General features: G+C 41.5%; 1 protein-coding gene across 3 annotated transcripts in view; it reads right to left on the bottom strand.

Annotated features, from left to right (window-relative positions):
* Positions 1-2,219: 2,219 nt before the first annotated feature.
* The window catches only part of SYDE2 (synapse defective Rho GTPase homolog 2), a 47,502-nt gene continuing 31,484 nt past the window's right edge, over positions 2,220-18,237 (bottom strand). For 2 of the 3 annotated variants that reach the window (XM_050962095.1, XM_050962097.1), the window contains exons 5-7: positions 11,808-11,989; positions 9,287-9,518; positions 2,220-3,990 (exon numbers count right to left, since the gene is read on the bottom strand). In XM_050962095.1, the coding sequence (XP_050818052.1) occupies positions 3,488-3,990; positions 9,287-9,518; positions 11,808-11,989 (917 nt within the window). In that variant the 3' untranslated portion in view covers positions 2,220-3,487. Of the gene's footprint in view, positions 3,991-4,592; positions 4,650-9,286; positions 9,519-11,807; positions 11,990-18,237 lie in introns of all 3 variants that reach the window. The other variant, XM_050962096.1, reaches the window with a different exon arrangement.

Here is an 18,237-nt window from a genome sequence, read left to right as displayed (position 1 = left end):
GGGTATTGGGCAGCAATATGCCCTAGTTCGCCACAGGCATAACATCGGTACCAACCTCAGGGCAGCCCCCTATTTTTCGGGCTGCTGGAATTTATCCCCTGAGTCCTTCTCTCCCAGTCCTCCAGTCTCTCTGGGATTGACGACTGCTCTTCCGCCTCCTCCTTCCCCTCCATCTTCCGGCCTGGCGCTAAGGTAAACCGGGGCCTCGGCACAGAGACTGGTCTCCGATTCTGGCGCCTTCCTTCCCCGGTGGTCCGAGAAAGTTCTTGGGCTGCTGAGTGTCTCTCTACGAGAGCAACTAGTTCGTCATAAGAGGAAGAATCATTTTGGCGGACCCACCCTCGTATGTCTGGCGGCAACCCCCTCATGTACCTGTCCAATACCAAGATTTCCACTACCTTCTCTGGCCCATGGGTCTCGGGGTGGAGCCACTTCCGAGCAAGGTGTATCATGTCAAATAGCTGGGACCTTGGTGCTTTGTCATCCCGGTACTTCCACGCGTGAAAGCGCTGGCCCTTATGGCCGGTGTCACGCCTGTCCTTGCCAGGATTTCCATCTTCAGCTGAGGGTAATCCATAGCTGCTTCTGGGGTCATGTCAAAGTAGGCTTTCTGGGCCTCCCCACACAGGAATGGAGCCAGGAGGCCTGCACACTGGTCTTGAGGCCAGGCCTCCCGCAGTGCCGTCCTCTCGAATGCAAGGAGATATGCCTCTATAGCATCATCTGTTGTCATTTTCTGTAAATAGCTGCTCACTCATAGCAGCCGGGTCCCCTGGGCCCCATGTGTCAAAGTGGTCAGGGCTTTCAATTGGTTCACCACTTCATTCAGGGTAGCTCGATCTTGGGCCACCTGGCTCATCAGCAGCTGGTTTGTCTCCTGCTGGAGATGTATGGACTCTTGTTGGGCCGCCGCCTGTACTCTGGTAGCCTCTTGTTGAGCTGCAGCAGCCTGTATCAACGCCTTCACTACATCCTCCATTTTTTGGGGGGGTGGGAGGATTTTACCTTGCCCTGAGATGGCTTGCCATAGAGCCTCACTCACTATGACATCCCACTCCTGACACCATGTGTGGCAAAGTACCTGTTTCTCCTCTGCTGGCTCAGTCCCCTTTTTCCTTGGAGACACAGGCTTGGGCAAAGTAAAGTCCTTCCCGGTCGCACAGGGTCTGGCTGATCCTTTTCTCAGGCAGTCCCTTGCTCTGTTTTTCTCCCCTTTGGGGAAGAGTGCAAGTCTTCCTGGCTGGAAGAGTTCAGAGTCTTGCTGCACCTACTCGCTGGCAGCTTCTCTGCTTCTCTCACTCCTCCCCTGCTTCCCTGCCAGGGAAGGTTTAAAAAGGTCTCCAGCAATTTGGGCCAGCTGAACCTAATTAGTTCCCTGGCAACCCCCGTTCCAGCTGAACCTTATATCTCCATGGCTATCTCCTCTCAATGAATAGGGAGAGGCCTTTTAGCCCCTCTGGGACTAATTACTATCCCTCCTTTAGTAGCTATTTGTCCTGGGATTGCCACAATAGATATGTACAGTAGATATCTTAAATGAAAGTATGTTATTAAATAACCACTTACAAGACTTGATCACATTTATTCTCAATTCAAATTTTTATTTAGAATTAAAATTTATAGTTTAAAAATTATACACATTCTGTATAAAAGTTTAAAAAAATACATTGATTTATTGATAAATGTGTCAGGTTAAATTTACATTTAAAACAATATTTTATTGCATATTTTAACACTTATAACAAAAATAAATTAATGAGAATTAATAAATCATTTGAAACCATGCTAAGATATTCCTTTAGAAAAAGGTAGTAAAATTGTACCGTAATTCTCAATGCCATTCTACTGTAAATAAATATATTGCCAGGTTTTATAATTATAGAAGACTGTACTAGCTAAAAGCACTTACCAAAGGGCAATAGGAAAGATATGGAAGGATGCGGACATAGTGAAAAGGAAGAAGAAAATTAAATCCTATACTTTCAGTTGATTAAGACTGGATGTTTGGATTCCCAGTAAAAATGCTGTGAGTTTGTGCCCTTTTCTTGTTATGATGTTACAAAGGTGGCTTGGGATTTTTAAAAAAAATTTAACAAATATTTCCTCAGACTTTTTTGTTTTAGAAATTCAGTTACCTGCCATGGAAGACTCTAGATGATGGGAGGTATGATTGAATTATGAGATCAGATACCAAGGAAATGAAATCTGATTAATCCTTCTGACTCTTTAAAACTCTTGATTTTGTTTGTTTTGGTTAACACTTATTTAATTAAAACACTGGGGTGGGGGGGACTGCCTTTCATAGGTATTTATCACCTCCAAGTTCTTAATGAACATCTGAATCACGCAAGATGACCTCCAAAGGTATTAAAGATTTAACAGTCTGCTATTTCTAAGGTAAAAGAAAAAGCACACACACACCCACACACACCCAAAATAAAAGCTTTAAAACCCAAAACCCTTTCAGACCTTCTTCATATCTCATCAGAAAGGATTAAAAAAAAATAAAAAGCACTCCATCCCCCTTCTTTGCTTGAAGGGCACCTTTACAGGGAACAGACAGGTTCACTGAAAATACTTAGGAAATGCTGGAATACTTCTTTAAACTGGATGGTTTATTAATGTAGTTAATAGTCAACAGCTGTGAACTGAAGCACAACATGTGACACAAGGTCATTTATATTAATCATTCACTATGTCCTCTCTCTTGGCACATATTTCTGTGCATAAAATCAAATGCTACATTGCTCAAGCGAATCCTTATTTTGGCATCACAATGTGGAGGTCTTTAGAAATGGTTTCCTTATCTAATTCAGATTTCCCGCTTCCCAATATAACTATACAAACATGTACATAAATATATACAAACAAGGTTAGAAAAATATTTAATTTTTGCAGGTTTAAATAATTACTGAAAAGTGTTAATACAGGAATACAATAATATTTTGTACAGCTAAACTTTTATATATGTATAAAAAGCATTTTTTCATAGCAGCCTTTGCATTGCAAATGAAAAGGTAACATAGATTGTAGAATGGGATCTACCTAAAGTTCATGCTGCAAATCACAGGCCAAGAAACACTAATCCTGTACTAAGAGGAATGTCTGTACCAGGTATAAAGTTTCAGGAACGAAGAGTGCTGTTGCTATACAGAGCAGACAAAGATGGCACCTTCGCTCCTGTCACATACTATCCAAGCATCATAAGTGCATAGTACCTTGACGGGATGAGGGGGGAAAAAAATCACTTCTTCCTAACATTTCACATAGTCTAAAAGGCCAACTTAAACCACTGAGGGTGAGGCCAATGTATTCTTCTAACGAGAAGAAAAATTATCCACAATAATGGATTGGCTAAATTGGATTTGTTTATCCAAAGGGAGGCCACAGATTATTCCACAATGCATTAAATAAACCACAGACAGACTTTTTGAAGAGGCGGGTGGAGGAACAGGGAGGTATCAACAGCAGGTATCGTGCAAGAAAATTAGTAAGTAATATTTAGTTTGTTTTTGTTGAGTTCCCGCTCCAAGTTTCCTATCAGAGTATCAATACTTTCTTGCAGGTCTTTGAGGTTTACTCTGTGGTCCGCTGCTGAATCTATTGTTTGCATTGTCAGATAGGTCTGAAATGTATGCTCTTCAGACCTGGATTTTGCGTGTTCAATCAGTCTATCTGGTCCATCTACTTTGCTGCAATCTTCCCCACTTTCTGTATCTTCTGAAGGAACATCATCATAGTCTGCTTCATTTAGTGTCTCCTTTGGATCCAAAAAGTAGTTTTCCCCACAACTGCTCCAGTCTCCTGCGTAGCGATTACTTGAGGGACTGTCTAGTCTGGCTGGTCGGGGCCTACGTACCCCTGACATTTCAGTACTGCTCAAATCCAACATCTGAGGTGGCTGCTTCTTGGGTCTCAGATAATTCAATGACGACTGGTTCCCTGGAAACACGTCTGAGTATGTTGATTCTTTGGCAGCTGAACATTGCACTAGAACAAAGAAGACGTTTAATGAAAATCGCAACAATAATACTGCTAGTAGAGACCAGCCACAAAAGGTTGTCCATTTATTTCATTCTCCTTTACACACTCAAAACATGCATTAATACATGCAAACTTATGGCCAACACATTCCACTATTATTTTTTTCTGCCATTGTCTGACATCACTTAGATTAGAAGGAAAATCTAATGTAAAGCCCGGTTTTGAAGATTCATGCCATATTTAATCTGCAATTGAAAAAGTCTATTTAAAAACAGAAAACTTCCAGAGCATTGATTAACTCACGCAGTTGAGTTAATCACCATCTAGCTATGGTCAAATAAAAGCAAACAGCTTAGCTCACAGGCCTCTTCCAAACTAAATGGTGTAACAAAACACAGGCACAGCATGTAGAAGTTACACACACAATAAAAATACCACTTTGAGAAACACCTAGAGAAGCTGAAGGCACAGAGTTGAACTCTTGCATTTATTTTTTGTCTGAAGTTTTATGCACTACCAATAGAAGCTCTTCTGTATTAATTTATCTAAGCAGCCATAACTCCATGTCAAAGATAAAATACACTCAAACAGGTCTGACAGTTTGTTACCTGAACTCATGATTACACAGCATAAGTTACTAAGACTCCTCCTCTGTTATCGGCTTCCTATGGTAAACAGTACAAATATTTTTACTGACCCATGCCTCCTAAATATCTGAACTTTTTTCTGCTGTGCAGTGGACTATTACCTCTTGAAATTAAACAAGCAGGTTATGCATTCTCTTTCACTGCTAGAAATGTAGCACACACAAATACCTAGAGATCGGGAAGATTCCAACTCGGTCTCTATTTAATTAATGTCCTCTATATTTAAGCATAAACATAAGAATGGCCGTACTGGGTCAGACCAAAGGTCCATCCAGCCCAGTATCCTGTCTACTGACAGTGACCAATGCCAGGTGCCCCAAAGGTGCCCCTAACAAACAGGTAATGATCAAGTGATCTCTCTCCTGCCATCCATCTCTACCCTCTTGACAAACAGAAGCTAGGAACATAGAAAGGTCTCAGTTCTGGGAGGTCTCAAATATTCTCCTCTCTGGACCCATAAATGATCTCTATGCAAGACATTAGTCTCATTTTAGGTATACCACAGTAATCTTTAATAACTTTCTTGGCTTTTTGTTCTATTTTACATTAACAGAAGTCTTCGTTTGGACTTTGCTCCATTAAGATGAAGGGACCATGGATTAACAATAACTTGCCAGCTTTACACTCTCCCACTGAACAAGGACCATTTGTTTTCACTTGGAAAAATAAAGAAATTAAAGTATTGCACAACACCATGTTTATTATGAAATTTGCTATATCTACAGGCAGATTAAGTTTAAGAGACTAGACTGTGATCTTTCCTTCTTGAGTCAGATTTTTATTTTACCCTCAGAAGAATAATTTACATTTAAGCATTGATAGTTTACTTTAATTTCACTGTAGTCATGGTTCTGCACAGTTCTTGTAAACCAAAGCTACTGTACTTTATGGGTTAAAACCCCACACCTTAATGTGCAACTAGAAATACAACCCATGTTTTCATTTCTGTAGGCTGAATTAGCCAAAGCTATAGCAGGCAGCTCCATTATTAATTAGTCAGTGACTGCTGAGACATTATGCTAAAGCACATCCACAATGAAACAGGTGTACATTTGTTTCATCTTAAAGGAATAGGAAACCTGGCCCCCTGAGTGTGAAGGCAGCGCCATGACATGGTCATTGCCAGATCAGAAGAATATGGAAAACCAAGCACCGCCATTTATCTTTTTGATAATCAGCTGTTCCAGTTCTTCTGATGCAGACATCTCCTCAGGGCCTTTGACTGGCTTCATAAGATTGCTGCGACGGTCAGAAGTAACACTGGCTCCCCACAAAGTGCTGGTCTAATGGCTGAGAATATCTGACCGGCAGTGAGCATTAGAAATTTCAATATCCAAAACAAAACCACCCCAAACCAAACAGACAAGAACTCGCATACTTATACTGGGTTATTCTTCCTCTACATAATTTAAATTTCCTAACAAACTCATTGTTTCTATTGCCAGGATATAAAGCGTAAGTAGGTGCTCACAGAGAGAGCAGTGCTGCAGCTGTTGTAGACCGGTGCAGAGTGATTTTGTACCAAACATTTTTGTCAGCAGCAGCACTGATCCTAGTGATATTCCCAGGGTGGAAGTTATTGCTTGTGATAGTGATAGTCTTTCCCACAATATTATTTATACTTATCAGTATCTAATGTAGCACGGGAAACCTTGGGGTACTTTTAAAAAAACACTTCTCTCTGGTTCTTCAGAAATTTGGAATTTTTGTGGTAATTTCAAAACAGGCCTGCAGAAAATTCTTGTGTTTCCCTTTACTTGTTTATTCATCCTACCCCTTGCATTTCACAGCTCCACCCAAAGACAGATTACACCTTCTCAAACAATTCTCTTACTTCAATCATTCTAACGACTCTCAATGGATAACCACCAGAGTTACTAGCTAGATAAAGCAGTACCCACTTTGAGATCTTCCCCCAAGAAAATGCGAGCTAGGGGAGTGGTTCTCAAAGCTGGTCTGCCACTTGTTCAAAGAAAGCCTAGCAGGTCGGGCCGGTTTGTTTACCTGCCACGTCCACAGGTTCAGCCAATTGCGGCTCCCACTGGCCGTGGTTCGCTGCTCCAGGCCAATGCGGGCTGTGGGAAGCGGCATGGGCCAAGGGATGTGCTAGCCGCCCTTCCTGCAGCTCCCATTGGCCTGGAGTGGTGAACTGCAGCCAGTGGAAGCCACGATCAGCCGAACCTGCGGACGTGGCAGGTAAACAAACCGGCCCAGCAGGCTAGAGGCTTTCCCTGAACAAGCGGTGGACTGGCTTTCAGAACCACTGAGCTAGGGTACACCTGATAGAGTTACAAGATTAATATTTAAAAATTTGGATTTCATATATTTTTACTTTAAAATATAATAGTAAAAACCAAAAACATTAATAAACTTTTGAAGTTCACCTTTATTCCCACTTATGTAGCTATCATGTAATAAACTGTATTCATTGTGCCCATATGCCTGACCTGCACTTTGTCTGCTAATCAATCTCTCCCTCCAGGAGAAACACTTAAAACGGTATCATCTTAAACTTAAAATGGATTCAAACAGCCATTAACTTTTATTTATTTATTCTTGCACAACTTGCCAGAGAAATATTTAATTCTTTCCTTCACACAGTCCTGAGTTCCAGGATTCCTTCCTGGTGGTTTCTGGAATTAAATCCTTTCAGAACCATCCAGTTAGAAATTGGGCAGCTCTCTCTGTTGTGAGTTGTCTGCAGATAGAAAGAACTGGAGAACCACTGTTATACATCACTGGAAAAGGGGAGATTCCCCATTTTCTAAAAGGTATAGCATTTTTATTCTATCCTAAGCAGATGATAGATATCATCCTTGAATTCAATTGTGACATTATGATGTAAGGGAAAACTATTTTAGGTAAATTTTTAGGTTTTGTAATAATTATGATTTTCCTCTCCTTCCTGGTCCTGTATTTTGACTCTTGGTAGTAAGGATTTATTGGCAAAGAGATACACAAATATTTATTCTCAAACATTTCTGAAAAAGATTTTCTGTAATAAGCATGGCATATGCAGAATATATGATAGCCTTCATACTTCACTTATACCTGAATCACCTGCCATCCCAAACACATGCCACAATATACCCTCAGATATTTCTTATATATTTGCTGTTAATCTTACATAAAAGAACAAGGATTTCTTCTGTTTGAGTTAAAAAAAATAATCTCTGCTGGTTTAAACCTCATATCAAGTAGTTTTATCCCATATTTCAATGGTTACTTTACTGCAAATCAAATAGTTTCCCAAGAGGCTTTAGTATGTCCTAAAGGCAAAACAGATGAGAAAATATTTCATGAAATCACTAGAGTTAACCTCTGCAATCTCAAAAATAAAAATGTTCATTCTGTGAATATTTGAGAAACACGTATTAACAAGCAGGTAGGTAATGTAAGAGATTACTTCTGACCACTGTCAAAAATCAGATAAATATGAAACTAAGTGGGCTTCAATGATTGCTTATGTCAGGAAACGAGATATAGCAGACCTTCATCTTCCAACCACTTACGTATCTCTAGGTGACTGATGGATTCTGTTGGCCAGGGAATATTTAACTATTATAAAAAGATACTAAAGAACCCCACAGTAATCTTCTCAAACTCCAGTTTACAACCATAAGACTACAATAACTGAGCCCGTTACTGTGGATTACTGTAGTGTTTTCATAAGGGAAGACGCCAGTTCAATAGCAAGCTACTAAGCAGGAGAGAAAGTTCAAAAATAATTCATAAGGGGCCTAATCCAAAACCCACTGTAGTTAATGCAAGTCTTTCCATTGACTTCAATGGGCTTTGATCAGGTCTCTGAATACTTGAGGAAATGAGAAGTTGGCAACCTCCTTCCACCTCTGAAGCACAGATCTGAACAGAACTATGACCTTCACTTGCATTCTGGCAGGTTCATTAAAAATAACAAAGTTTCACTTCCCTTCTACTACAGCCTGTTCCCAAGAGCTGCTAAGGACATGAAACCCACAATGAAGTGAATGGGAGCTACGGGTGCTCTGCACCTCTCAGAAATTGGCTCATTACCTATCTCCCCAAAGCCTTCTGCTACACAGTTGTATAGCTGGAGTCTCAAATTCTGTCTGGGGCTTCTAGCCACTACTGTAATAGAAATAACAATAATTCAGCAGGTCTGTCTATGAAATTTAAGAACCCATAAAACCGAAAGAATCTATACCTGTTCAGGCCAAAGCCGGTAAAAGGCCAAACACATCAGAAACCCGAGCTGGGTCATCTGTAGGAGCAATACCCCATTAGGTGAGGTTTTTTGCCTTTTGTCTATTTCTATTATCACAGTTGCGTGAGACCACCACACAAAATGCACTGAAACAGCTTTTTGTATGTGCACTTTTAAATCTTGTTATTTTCAATTGATAGAGAGATCATCAAAGCACAGGATCTACCACTGAATGATACATTTTAATAAAACAACAGTTGGATACAATAGATAATAGAATTACTGTGGTCTCTTTAATCACCAAGTTGTATGTTGTGACATGTTAACCTATAACTGAGAAGAGTCCCAATACCATTTGTATACCCCATAAACAATACTCTATAGTCACACAGTTATAGAGTCATTTGGTTATATTTTAGGATCTGACAATGTTGCTTTCTCAGACAGAATTTTTCACAAACTTTATTACCTGGCCATAGCTGGAGCAAATAATGAAGAACTTCTATGTGTTTTTTGAAGTCCAGGGCACTAGCAAGCTCTTCTGAATCTGTAAAGACTCTGTTATTATGGTATGAGGTCTCCTGCCTCTGGCTCAGTAAGACAGGCCCAAAACACACAGCTAAATTCTGGCACGTCATCTTATTTACTTCATGATAAGACGCCACCAATTTCAGGTGATCCAACAGCATCTTTAAGGTTGCCTAAAATGAAAAGTTAAGTTTCAGATACAGCAAAAATACCGTCCGTTATCCTATGGCTATTGTTCAATAGTGCTATTTTCAAGGGTACTTGTCATATACCCTATAACACAATCACTTGCAGTATCTAAGCACTGAACATCGAGTTGTATTGGACTCCATTACAGTGCAGGCCGGTTAAGACAGATGTCTTGGGTAAAAAATTTCTCTCTTACATGATCTCTGATGTACGTGTATAGATTTTCTTACAGTGAAAAGAGGACACCAGAGAAAGGAAAGAAACTGAAGAAGCAGCAGGGACACAAGAAGTCTGGCTTGATAAAAATAAAAATTGGCCTCTATCAGTTTTCTGGCCACCCAGATCTGCCTTAAGTGGAAATGACTTATTAGAATTACGTCTTTTTCAGCATTCAAAATGCTTAGCTTCCAAAGATTATTTTGCAAAGGGGCAGTGTCCTTCATTTAACATTAAGGACTAGATTCTGGTGCTTTTACTCATATTGTCTAGCTCCTTACCCCAGTGGTAGTTCCACTGAACAAAGTGGGACTAGAAGAATACAATACTACTCAACATGTGTTATAGATGGCCGAATCTGGCCCTACATGAACTGAGAATTCTTTAAAACTGCAGGATTGTCAGCCACGGACATTCAAGCCCTATGTACTACACCCCTTAGTTAGAAGAGCAACTTCTAGGAATAGTTGTAATCTTGAAGAAAGGGGCTTTGTTTATGAATGTGCAACCCCATGAACACTCCAATGAGGGGTTAGTATCTGCTCAAGATGTTCAAGGCTGCTCCTTTAATCTCTCAGATCATCAGGAAGAGAGAATGGTACCTCAGGCAATACATCACATACTCAGAGGATGGGGCGGCCAAACGTACTAACCCTTCAAGCCGCACAGATAATCTTTAGAAGTTTGAGAGCTGGGCGTGCCTGTGTGGCTCAGGCTTCAGCCCGTAGGGAGGGGAGTCTCAGGGCTGAAGCCTTGAGCCCAGGCAGTCATGCCCCACCAACATGCCGCAGGGCAGAAGCCACAAGCTTCCTTCCCCCTGCCCCAGTGAGATAGGTGGAGAATGGGAGAAGGTAAATGGAGGGGCTCTGTGAGCTGCACTTTAACTGTAAAAGAGACGCATGCGGCTCAGCTACCCCTGCCATAGGATGTGCACCTTAAAGCAATGGCACTGTAATGTTATGTGTTAAACGGTAGGACCCAGAAGTTAAGCAGCCTTTGAACTATGAATCAGAGAACAGAACATATGTACAAATACAGAAGCAGGACCTGCTCCTTTCACCACCTCAGATGCAGTCCTCCTTGATGGAGAATGAGCATTCATTTCTGCAACACAGACTATCTGCTGTCTGGGGGATTATTTTATTACTGAAGCATCCATCCTGAATTCTGGGCACTTTACAACATAAAAATGAAAAACCAACGAACAGCTGGCAATCAAATCAATAAAAATTTCTTAAAAAGGAACATTAATTCATCTTTTAAATTAAGGTAATAAAATACTTAACACAAGCACATTTGCTGGCTAAAGGTTAAACATTTACTATGCTCTACTTTGCTCAAAAGCAATTTATTCGTCCATTTACAGTACACACATTAAACAATCAAGTCAGTTCTCATTCTTTAGTTTTTCCGTTAACAACCTTTAACTTTTACTCCTGTAAAATATATTTATGCCAACATTAAACTAGGTTAAAGTTTTATTGCATTGTTGTTAATAATAATAATAATAATTCAACAAGAGGGATTTACAGAGTGCCTTTCAGACTGAATCCTCCCACCGCACTCCACAATCTATATACAGGGTTCACTTTGCCTGTCAAGGATATGCCGATTGCAGTATTCTCTTGGATGGAACATGGCAGCTATTACATTACAACATATGGCAGCTTATAGCCCTATCTCATATGTTTAGAGAAGAATGCAGTTACTCAGGTAAGCATTGGTCAGGATACCCAGGAAAACACAAAGAGCGATGAGACTTTAATACAGCTCATAGTCAGGATCTCCCTTTTAACAATTTTAAAAAATACCCGTATGCCATTTTTAAGTCTGTTTTGTACACCGGAAGAGGTAAAACACACAAAGTACAAGTTAAACCCAGCAATACAGACCCTAAAGTAAAAGACAGCTTGAAAGTGTTATCTATCAAGTGGGTATTTGGGTTACAGATAGAAAGCATAAGAGCTCAGAGGCATTTATGTGTAGTCTAATAAAGAGTTCCTTCCCTTTCTGCAACTGGCGATTTATTATCATTTTAGCTGGCCAATAGTACTCACCTTTTCAACATCTGGCAGACAATCCAGAAGGGCCACCGTATGCTCAGAGTCACTTGGATCATTTTCACAACCGTTTGCTGTCATTTTCAAGGGATTTTTCATCATGGCATCTAACACTGTTTCATAGAGCTGCTTAGTTATCAGGGGAGAGGGCAGCTCTCTTAGATAATCCTTGAGGACACCTTCACAAAAGAGACAGGAATAGATGCATTTAACAAGCTGCAGACTCTCACATTGCAGAATTTCTTGGGAGTGATAAGGTACATAACCTGCACTCTTCCCACAAGAGAATTCGCCAGGCTGTTTTCTAAATCTTACATTTGCAGGGAGGAAATAAGAATAGGCTAAAATCATATTATTTGGGGAGCTCCCAAAGGCTTGAATTACTGGGAGTGCCACTGCCCGATGATGGTATTTCATTACTTCATAATATTTTGAGGCTCTGGAAACTTTTTCAAGTATGCTTATAGCACTATTATTACTAGACTTACCTCAGACCTCTCTCCTTTATATTTACTGTAGTATCTAAGCCAGGTGTGGGCAAACTACAGCCTGCAAGTTGGATCCGGCCCACCAGCTGTTTTAATCTGGCCCTTGAGCTCCTGCTGGAGAGCAAGGTCTGGGGCTTGCCCTGTGTCAGCCGGGGAGCAGAGTTGGGGGCTGCGCCACACAGCTCCTGGAAGTGGCGGCATGGCCCTCCCCGGCTCCTACGCTTACAGGCAGCCAGGGGCCTCCACTCTGCACGCTGTCCCCGTGTCAAGCACCACCCTCACAGCTCCCATTGGCCAGGAACAGCAGCCAATGGGAGCTGCAGGGGCAGTGACTGCGGACAGGGCAGCATGCAGAGCCACGTGGCTGTGCGCAGAGCCATCTGGTCACATCTCGGCATAGGAGCTGGAGAGGGGATATGCCACTACTTCTGGGAGCCACTTGAGGTAAGCCTGCACCCCTGAGCCTCTCCCTTGACCAGCCCTGATCCCCCTCCTATACTCTGAATCCCTCAATCCCAGCCTGGAGTACCCTCCTGCACCCCAAACTCCTCATCCCCCAGCCCCACCCCAGAGCACACACCCCCACCCAACTCTCCTGCCCCAGCCTGGAGCCCCCTCCCGCACCCTGAACTCCTCATTTCTGGCAACATCCCAGAGCCTGCATCACCAACCTGAGCCATGATCCCCTCCCACATTGCAACCCCAATTTTGTGAGCAATCATGGCCCCTCATACAATTTCTAGTCCCAGATGTGGCCTTCAGGCCAAAAAGTTTGCCCACCTCTGATCTAAGCTCTTCAATCTTTAAATGAATGTATCTTCACAACATCCCTGAGAGGTAGGAAAATACTATTATCCCCATTTTACAGATGCGGAATATTTGATGTTCCAGCATCCCAGGCTTTAGCATGGGCTGTACAACCCTGTCCGGAACCCTGGGTAATTACCCAGGTGGCTAGCTAGGTTAAATCGCAGCCTGTGGTTGCAGTGTACACATACCCGCAGTGATTTGCCCAGGAAGTTTGTGGCAGAGCAAGAATTAAACCCAGGTCTCCCAAGCCAGTCCCCATCCATTGAACTATCCTTCCTCTATTTTTGCAGTGCCAGTATACAGAGCACTTTAGAAACGGCCTACGTTGCGCACAGTAGGTGCAGTAATGACTGCTAACATGAGAGCATTTTTCTTCTCCATGATAAAAATCTCTCCAGTTCTAACAGGTCACAAATGCATTCCACCAAAACTTGTCATATGCAATTCATACCAGTATAAAATTCACACACAAGAATGAAGATTAATTGCTTCATTTTGATGCAGAGCTCTCTTTCTCCGACATTTTCATAGTCCAGGACACAGTAAAAATTTGAAAACATTTTAAACACCCCCCATTAATGACAGAACTCTAGCTGCCCCAGAATGAGTTATATTCCTCTCTCAGGCAGAATTATTCATACAAACAATGCTTCTCATTGGTGTTCAGGGCAAGTTTACAAGTGCATCAAAATTGGGAGTCTGCCCCCCACTGGGGTAAGATTGCTCACTTGCTCTTCCCCAGTCCCTTTTGTTCCGCTCCACGCTACTTGCTGACTCTGCTGTATGACAGTGCAACAGAGCCTTTGTTAGGCTCTCAACAGTGCTATTTATTACACCAGCTCCTCTGCGTTGGTGGTTCTGCCACCTTCTGTAAAAGACTCTGTCCTTCCAGAACAGCAGCAGTGCAGTACTACTGTCTAGCATTATTCAGAGCCAGAATACCAAGGCAGAAAATAGAATAAAAGTTCTTAATTACTCAAATAACTACTGTGCCTTTACATTCATTTACACTGAGGCCCACAGAGAGTGTTTTATCCAGGTGATGGCACCAGAGGTGCCTGACATGTGAAAGGTGCCTGGTACTCCCAGAGGAAAGAGTATGTATGGGATGAGCACATGCACACCTGGAAAATGCATGCTATCAGTGATCTCATCCACAGCTCTCTCAAGGGTAAGTTGGAGAACGTCAATCCAGGATTTTGCCATTTACAAGTAGTAAGGGAGGAGCAGAAAAGAAGCTGCTAGTAGCTTTCCCACATATCTGCTGTCTCAGGAAGGGAGAGCTATAGTAACTAGGAATGACCTAAACCTCTCTGCTACACCAAAGCCTAGTGACACATGGCTTCATGTGTGCCTGGTGATTAATTCCTTTCCTATTCATCTCATTGTTTCTTATTACGGTTTATAAAATGTGCCCGATTGCCAAGAATCAATAGAAGGCCATGCTCTGTGTACTAACACTAATCCAAAGCAGAAAAGAGCAGCCAATCCCTAAAACAAAAACATCAACCCCACCCAACGTCCCACTTTCTAACCACCTGGAGCATTTATAGCTGCTGAACTAGCCAACAAGAGATCAATGGTCACAGAATGATATGGCCCACAGCAGCCATTCCCATTCATAGACATTTCCACTCAGCACCTCTTTGGCAACTATATGCCCAAGCTCAAGAAGTGCAGAACTCCTGCAACACTCACTGAACATAAGAATATACTAAGATCACAGGGCTTGTCTACACTAAGCAGCTTTTAGCGACAAGGCTGTGTCGACATGGCCTTGTCGCTAAAAGTCAGCGTGTGTAAACGCTCTCTTGGGTATCTTGTCAGCAGTATTTGCCAACAAAATACTTTCAGCCCCGTGAGCGGCGTTAGCTTTGTCGGCAGGAGAGTGCACCTGCCGACAAAGCCGCGTTCACACTGCCACTTGCGTCAGCAAAACTTTTGTCTTTCGCAGGAGGGCTTTTTTAAGTACCTGTGAAAGACAAAAGTTTTGTCGACAACGTTGCAGTGTAGACGAGCCCACAGACATTTGCAGCAGTGAATGCAAGAACCTACTTCTGCACATTTTCTTGATCCCAGAAAACACTAACTAGTAGAGAATTATTGCTGTAGTCCCAACATTAAGGGCTTGGCTACACTTGCAGATGTAGTGAGAGTTATACCTGCCTTTGGAGACCCCAGCAGGGAAAATGCTGCTATGTATTTATACCGCCAGCTGCAAGCGCATGGCCACATTAACAGCTCTTGCAACACCACAAAGAGCAGTGCATTGTGGTAGCTATCCCAGTGTGCAAATGGCTGCAACGTGCTTTTCAAATGGGGGAGCGAGGTGGAGTATGACAGTGAGCATGTTGCATGTATGTGAGGGGAGAGAGAGTGTGTTTTGGGGGGGCTGAGAGCATGCTAGCATGTTGCCTTGTAAGTTCAGACAGCAGCAGAGCTCCCCTCCTTGCCCCACCCACTCACAACAACAGCATTCCACACTAAAGGTTTGCTTTGTCCTGGAGCAGATAAGCATGAAGGATGTCAAAAATGGAGCTTTGAAAGGGGATATCTGCATGCCTGCAGCCGATTTCAAAACAAGAGTGGCCACTTGACTTCAGGAGATTATGGGATGTTTCTGGAGGCCAATCATAGCAGAGTAACACAACACCTTGTCTACACTGATGCTGGGGCGCTTCAGCCAGGGCGCACCAAGCTTTATGCTTCTCGTGGAGGTGGATTACCAGGACTGTTCCAACTGCAGAGTCCAGGCACTATACGTGCCTTGCCAGTGTGGACACATCAGGAGTTAGGGCGCGCGAGGCTGCTTTAATGTGCTCTAACTTGCAAGTGTAGCCAAGCCCATGAAGGGACATGCAGATGACCATTTATAAAAGTCATTTTGGACAGGATTGGGGTAGAAAGGGAGGAGGAAAAGGAAAAGAGAAATGTGATTCTGTGGGATGCCAACAGCCAGGAAGCGTTTCATTATACCTGCTTCTCTATGAGCCTCTCCATCAGCCTAAAATAGAATTGAGGGAAAGGGCACCGGGGAAGTGGGTGCGAGGAGTTAACCACAGCATTTGCAAATTTTTGTAAAAACAGGTCTAAACTCCTGGCTAATACTTCAGGATGAGTACTATTTCAATTGCTTACAGAAAAAACAAGAGCACTCATCATAGCCACTTGGAAACGATAAACACATGCCTGGTATCTAGAAGCAAAAAACCACAGTATTACAAAAACAAAGAAACCACCTAAAGATGTGTAGGTTTTACTTCTCTCTCCACCCTACCTCTTTTACCACTCTGATTTAAAAAAACTAATTAAAAAATCACTCTCAGTGCTACCAAATGTCCAAGCACAGTATATCATGCAAACAACCACTTTAATTAAGATACAGCTCAGTTAGACATATTATAATCTGATATTTCATTTTAGCTAAAACTCCTTTTCATAAAGTGTTACCATAATTAACCTAATAAATGCAGCCTCCACTTTGGTTAGTGGCAGCACCTGGCATGATAGAGCTGGAAGCAGGAAATAAGAGAGGTATAATTTTAAGTATCTGCTAAACATAGGACATGTCACTCCCCAAACCATGACAGACTATCACTGTTGTGTTCTTTAACAAAGCAAGAGTTGTCACACGGCAAAGCCTGCTCTATGAGCCAGCTGTAAAGTAAACTGTCTCATTAAATATTTTGTTAAAAATTAATTTCGCATAAATACAGAGAGTGGGCAGATTTAATTTTTCCTCCTTAGATGGTTTTCATACATGGAGTATAACTATTACAACTATTATCAATCTTTGTTCTTATTTCTTTGAAAGTAAAAAAGGAAAATGTACTGCATTGAAACAATGTTAAGAAAGAACAGTTAAAATTGTAGGCAAGTCAGAAAATGGGGAAGCTAAGATTCCAAAGAGTAACATTAACTTGCCCCCCATTACACAAACGTACTATTTCCTAGTCCTATTTTTCTGATTAGTGCAACATGGCCAAATTAACGCTGCCATTAAAAGCATAGCTGATTTGTTCCAGTTTTAGCTGTCTAACTTTATCAGGGCATTAATAGTTTTTAACATTAACTCTCCTAGGTTTTTAAAGCCTATAAAAATAAGAAAGAAAGAAAGGGCAGAGGAAAAAGGAAAAAAATAGATCTGGAGCTTTTCAGTTTGAGAAGATTATAAACTCCTTGAGACAAACAGTCCACACTTGAAGCCAAGTTCTGCTCCCATTGAAAGCAATGTGAATTTCAAAATGTACGTCAACAGGAGCAGGCTCTTACCCACAGACATGCTACATGGGTGTGCATTCCTCAGACATGCATCTAAGTTTAAGTGCACACTTCCCAACTGAAAGAAATGTTATATCACGCACACTCAGTACACAGTATTCAACCCAACATATATTTAAATCAAAATTTTTACTCTTCCTTTAAATTTGTAAACACGTCCTTTCAAGGATCCACCTCAATATTCAGGTTACAGCTTTTTTATTGCTGTGGTCCTCTTCAAAAAGCAAGGTTGTTTTTATATTATATATATTATTGTTCAACAGTGTGACTGATTTTATTTATATATATATATATATATCAAAAAATTAATCACAATTAATTACACTGTTAAACAATTGAATGCCATTAATTTAAACATTTTTGGATGTTTTGTACATTTTCAAATATATTTATTTCAATTACAACACAGAACATAAAATGTACAGTGCTCACTTTACATTTATTTTTATACAAATATTTGCACTGTAAAAAACAAAAGAAATAGGATTTTTCAATTTACCTAATACAATAGTCCATATAATAGAGTCCATGGTTATGGGACCAACCTCTCCCCCTCGCCCCACCCCCCAGGATAACCTTCTCTTGCTTACTCCCTGAACAACAGAATAGTTTTGAGCCATGGAGTGCCCTTTGACCTCTCAATCTTTTTACTGTTCCCTTTGCTAAATTAGCCCTGTAAGAGGCTGCAGTTATTTTTATGAATCTAAGCTATGCTCTCCTGATTGACAGCTCATTGCTGCTTTCTTCTTCACACAACCACTCACGACACAGAACAAATTTAGACAGCAAGCAGAAACCACCATCCACTTCATTAATTTCTCATTTTTCTGACCCACTGAACTGTTAAC

The sequence above is a fragment of the Gopherus flavomarginatus genome, chromosome 7 (genome assembly GCF_025201925.1).
Source record: "Gopherus flavomarginatus isolate rGopFla2 chromosome 7, rGopFla2.mat.asm, whole genome shotgun sequence".
Lineage (NCBI taxonomy): Eukaryota > Metazoa > Chordata > Testudines > Testudinidae > Gopherus > Gopherus flavomarginatus.
The sequence above is the reverse complement of the archived record's forward strand: the minus strand, read 5'-3'. Positions and strand labels throughout refer to the sequence as shown.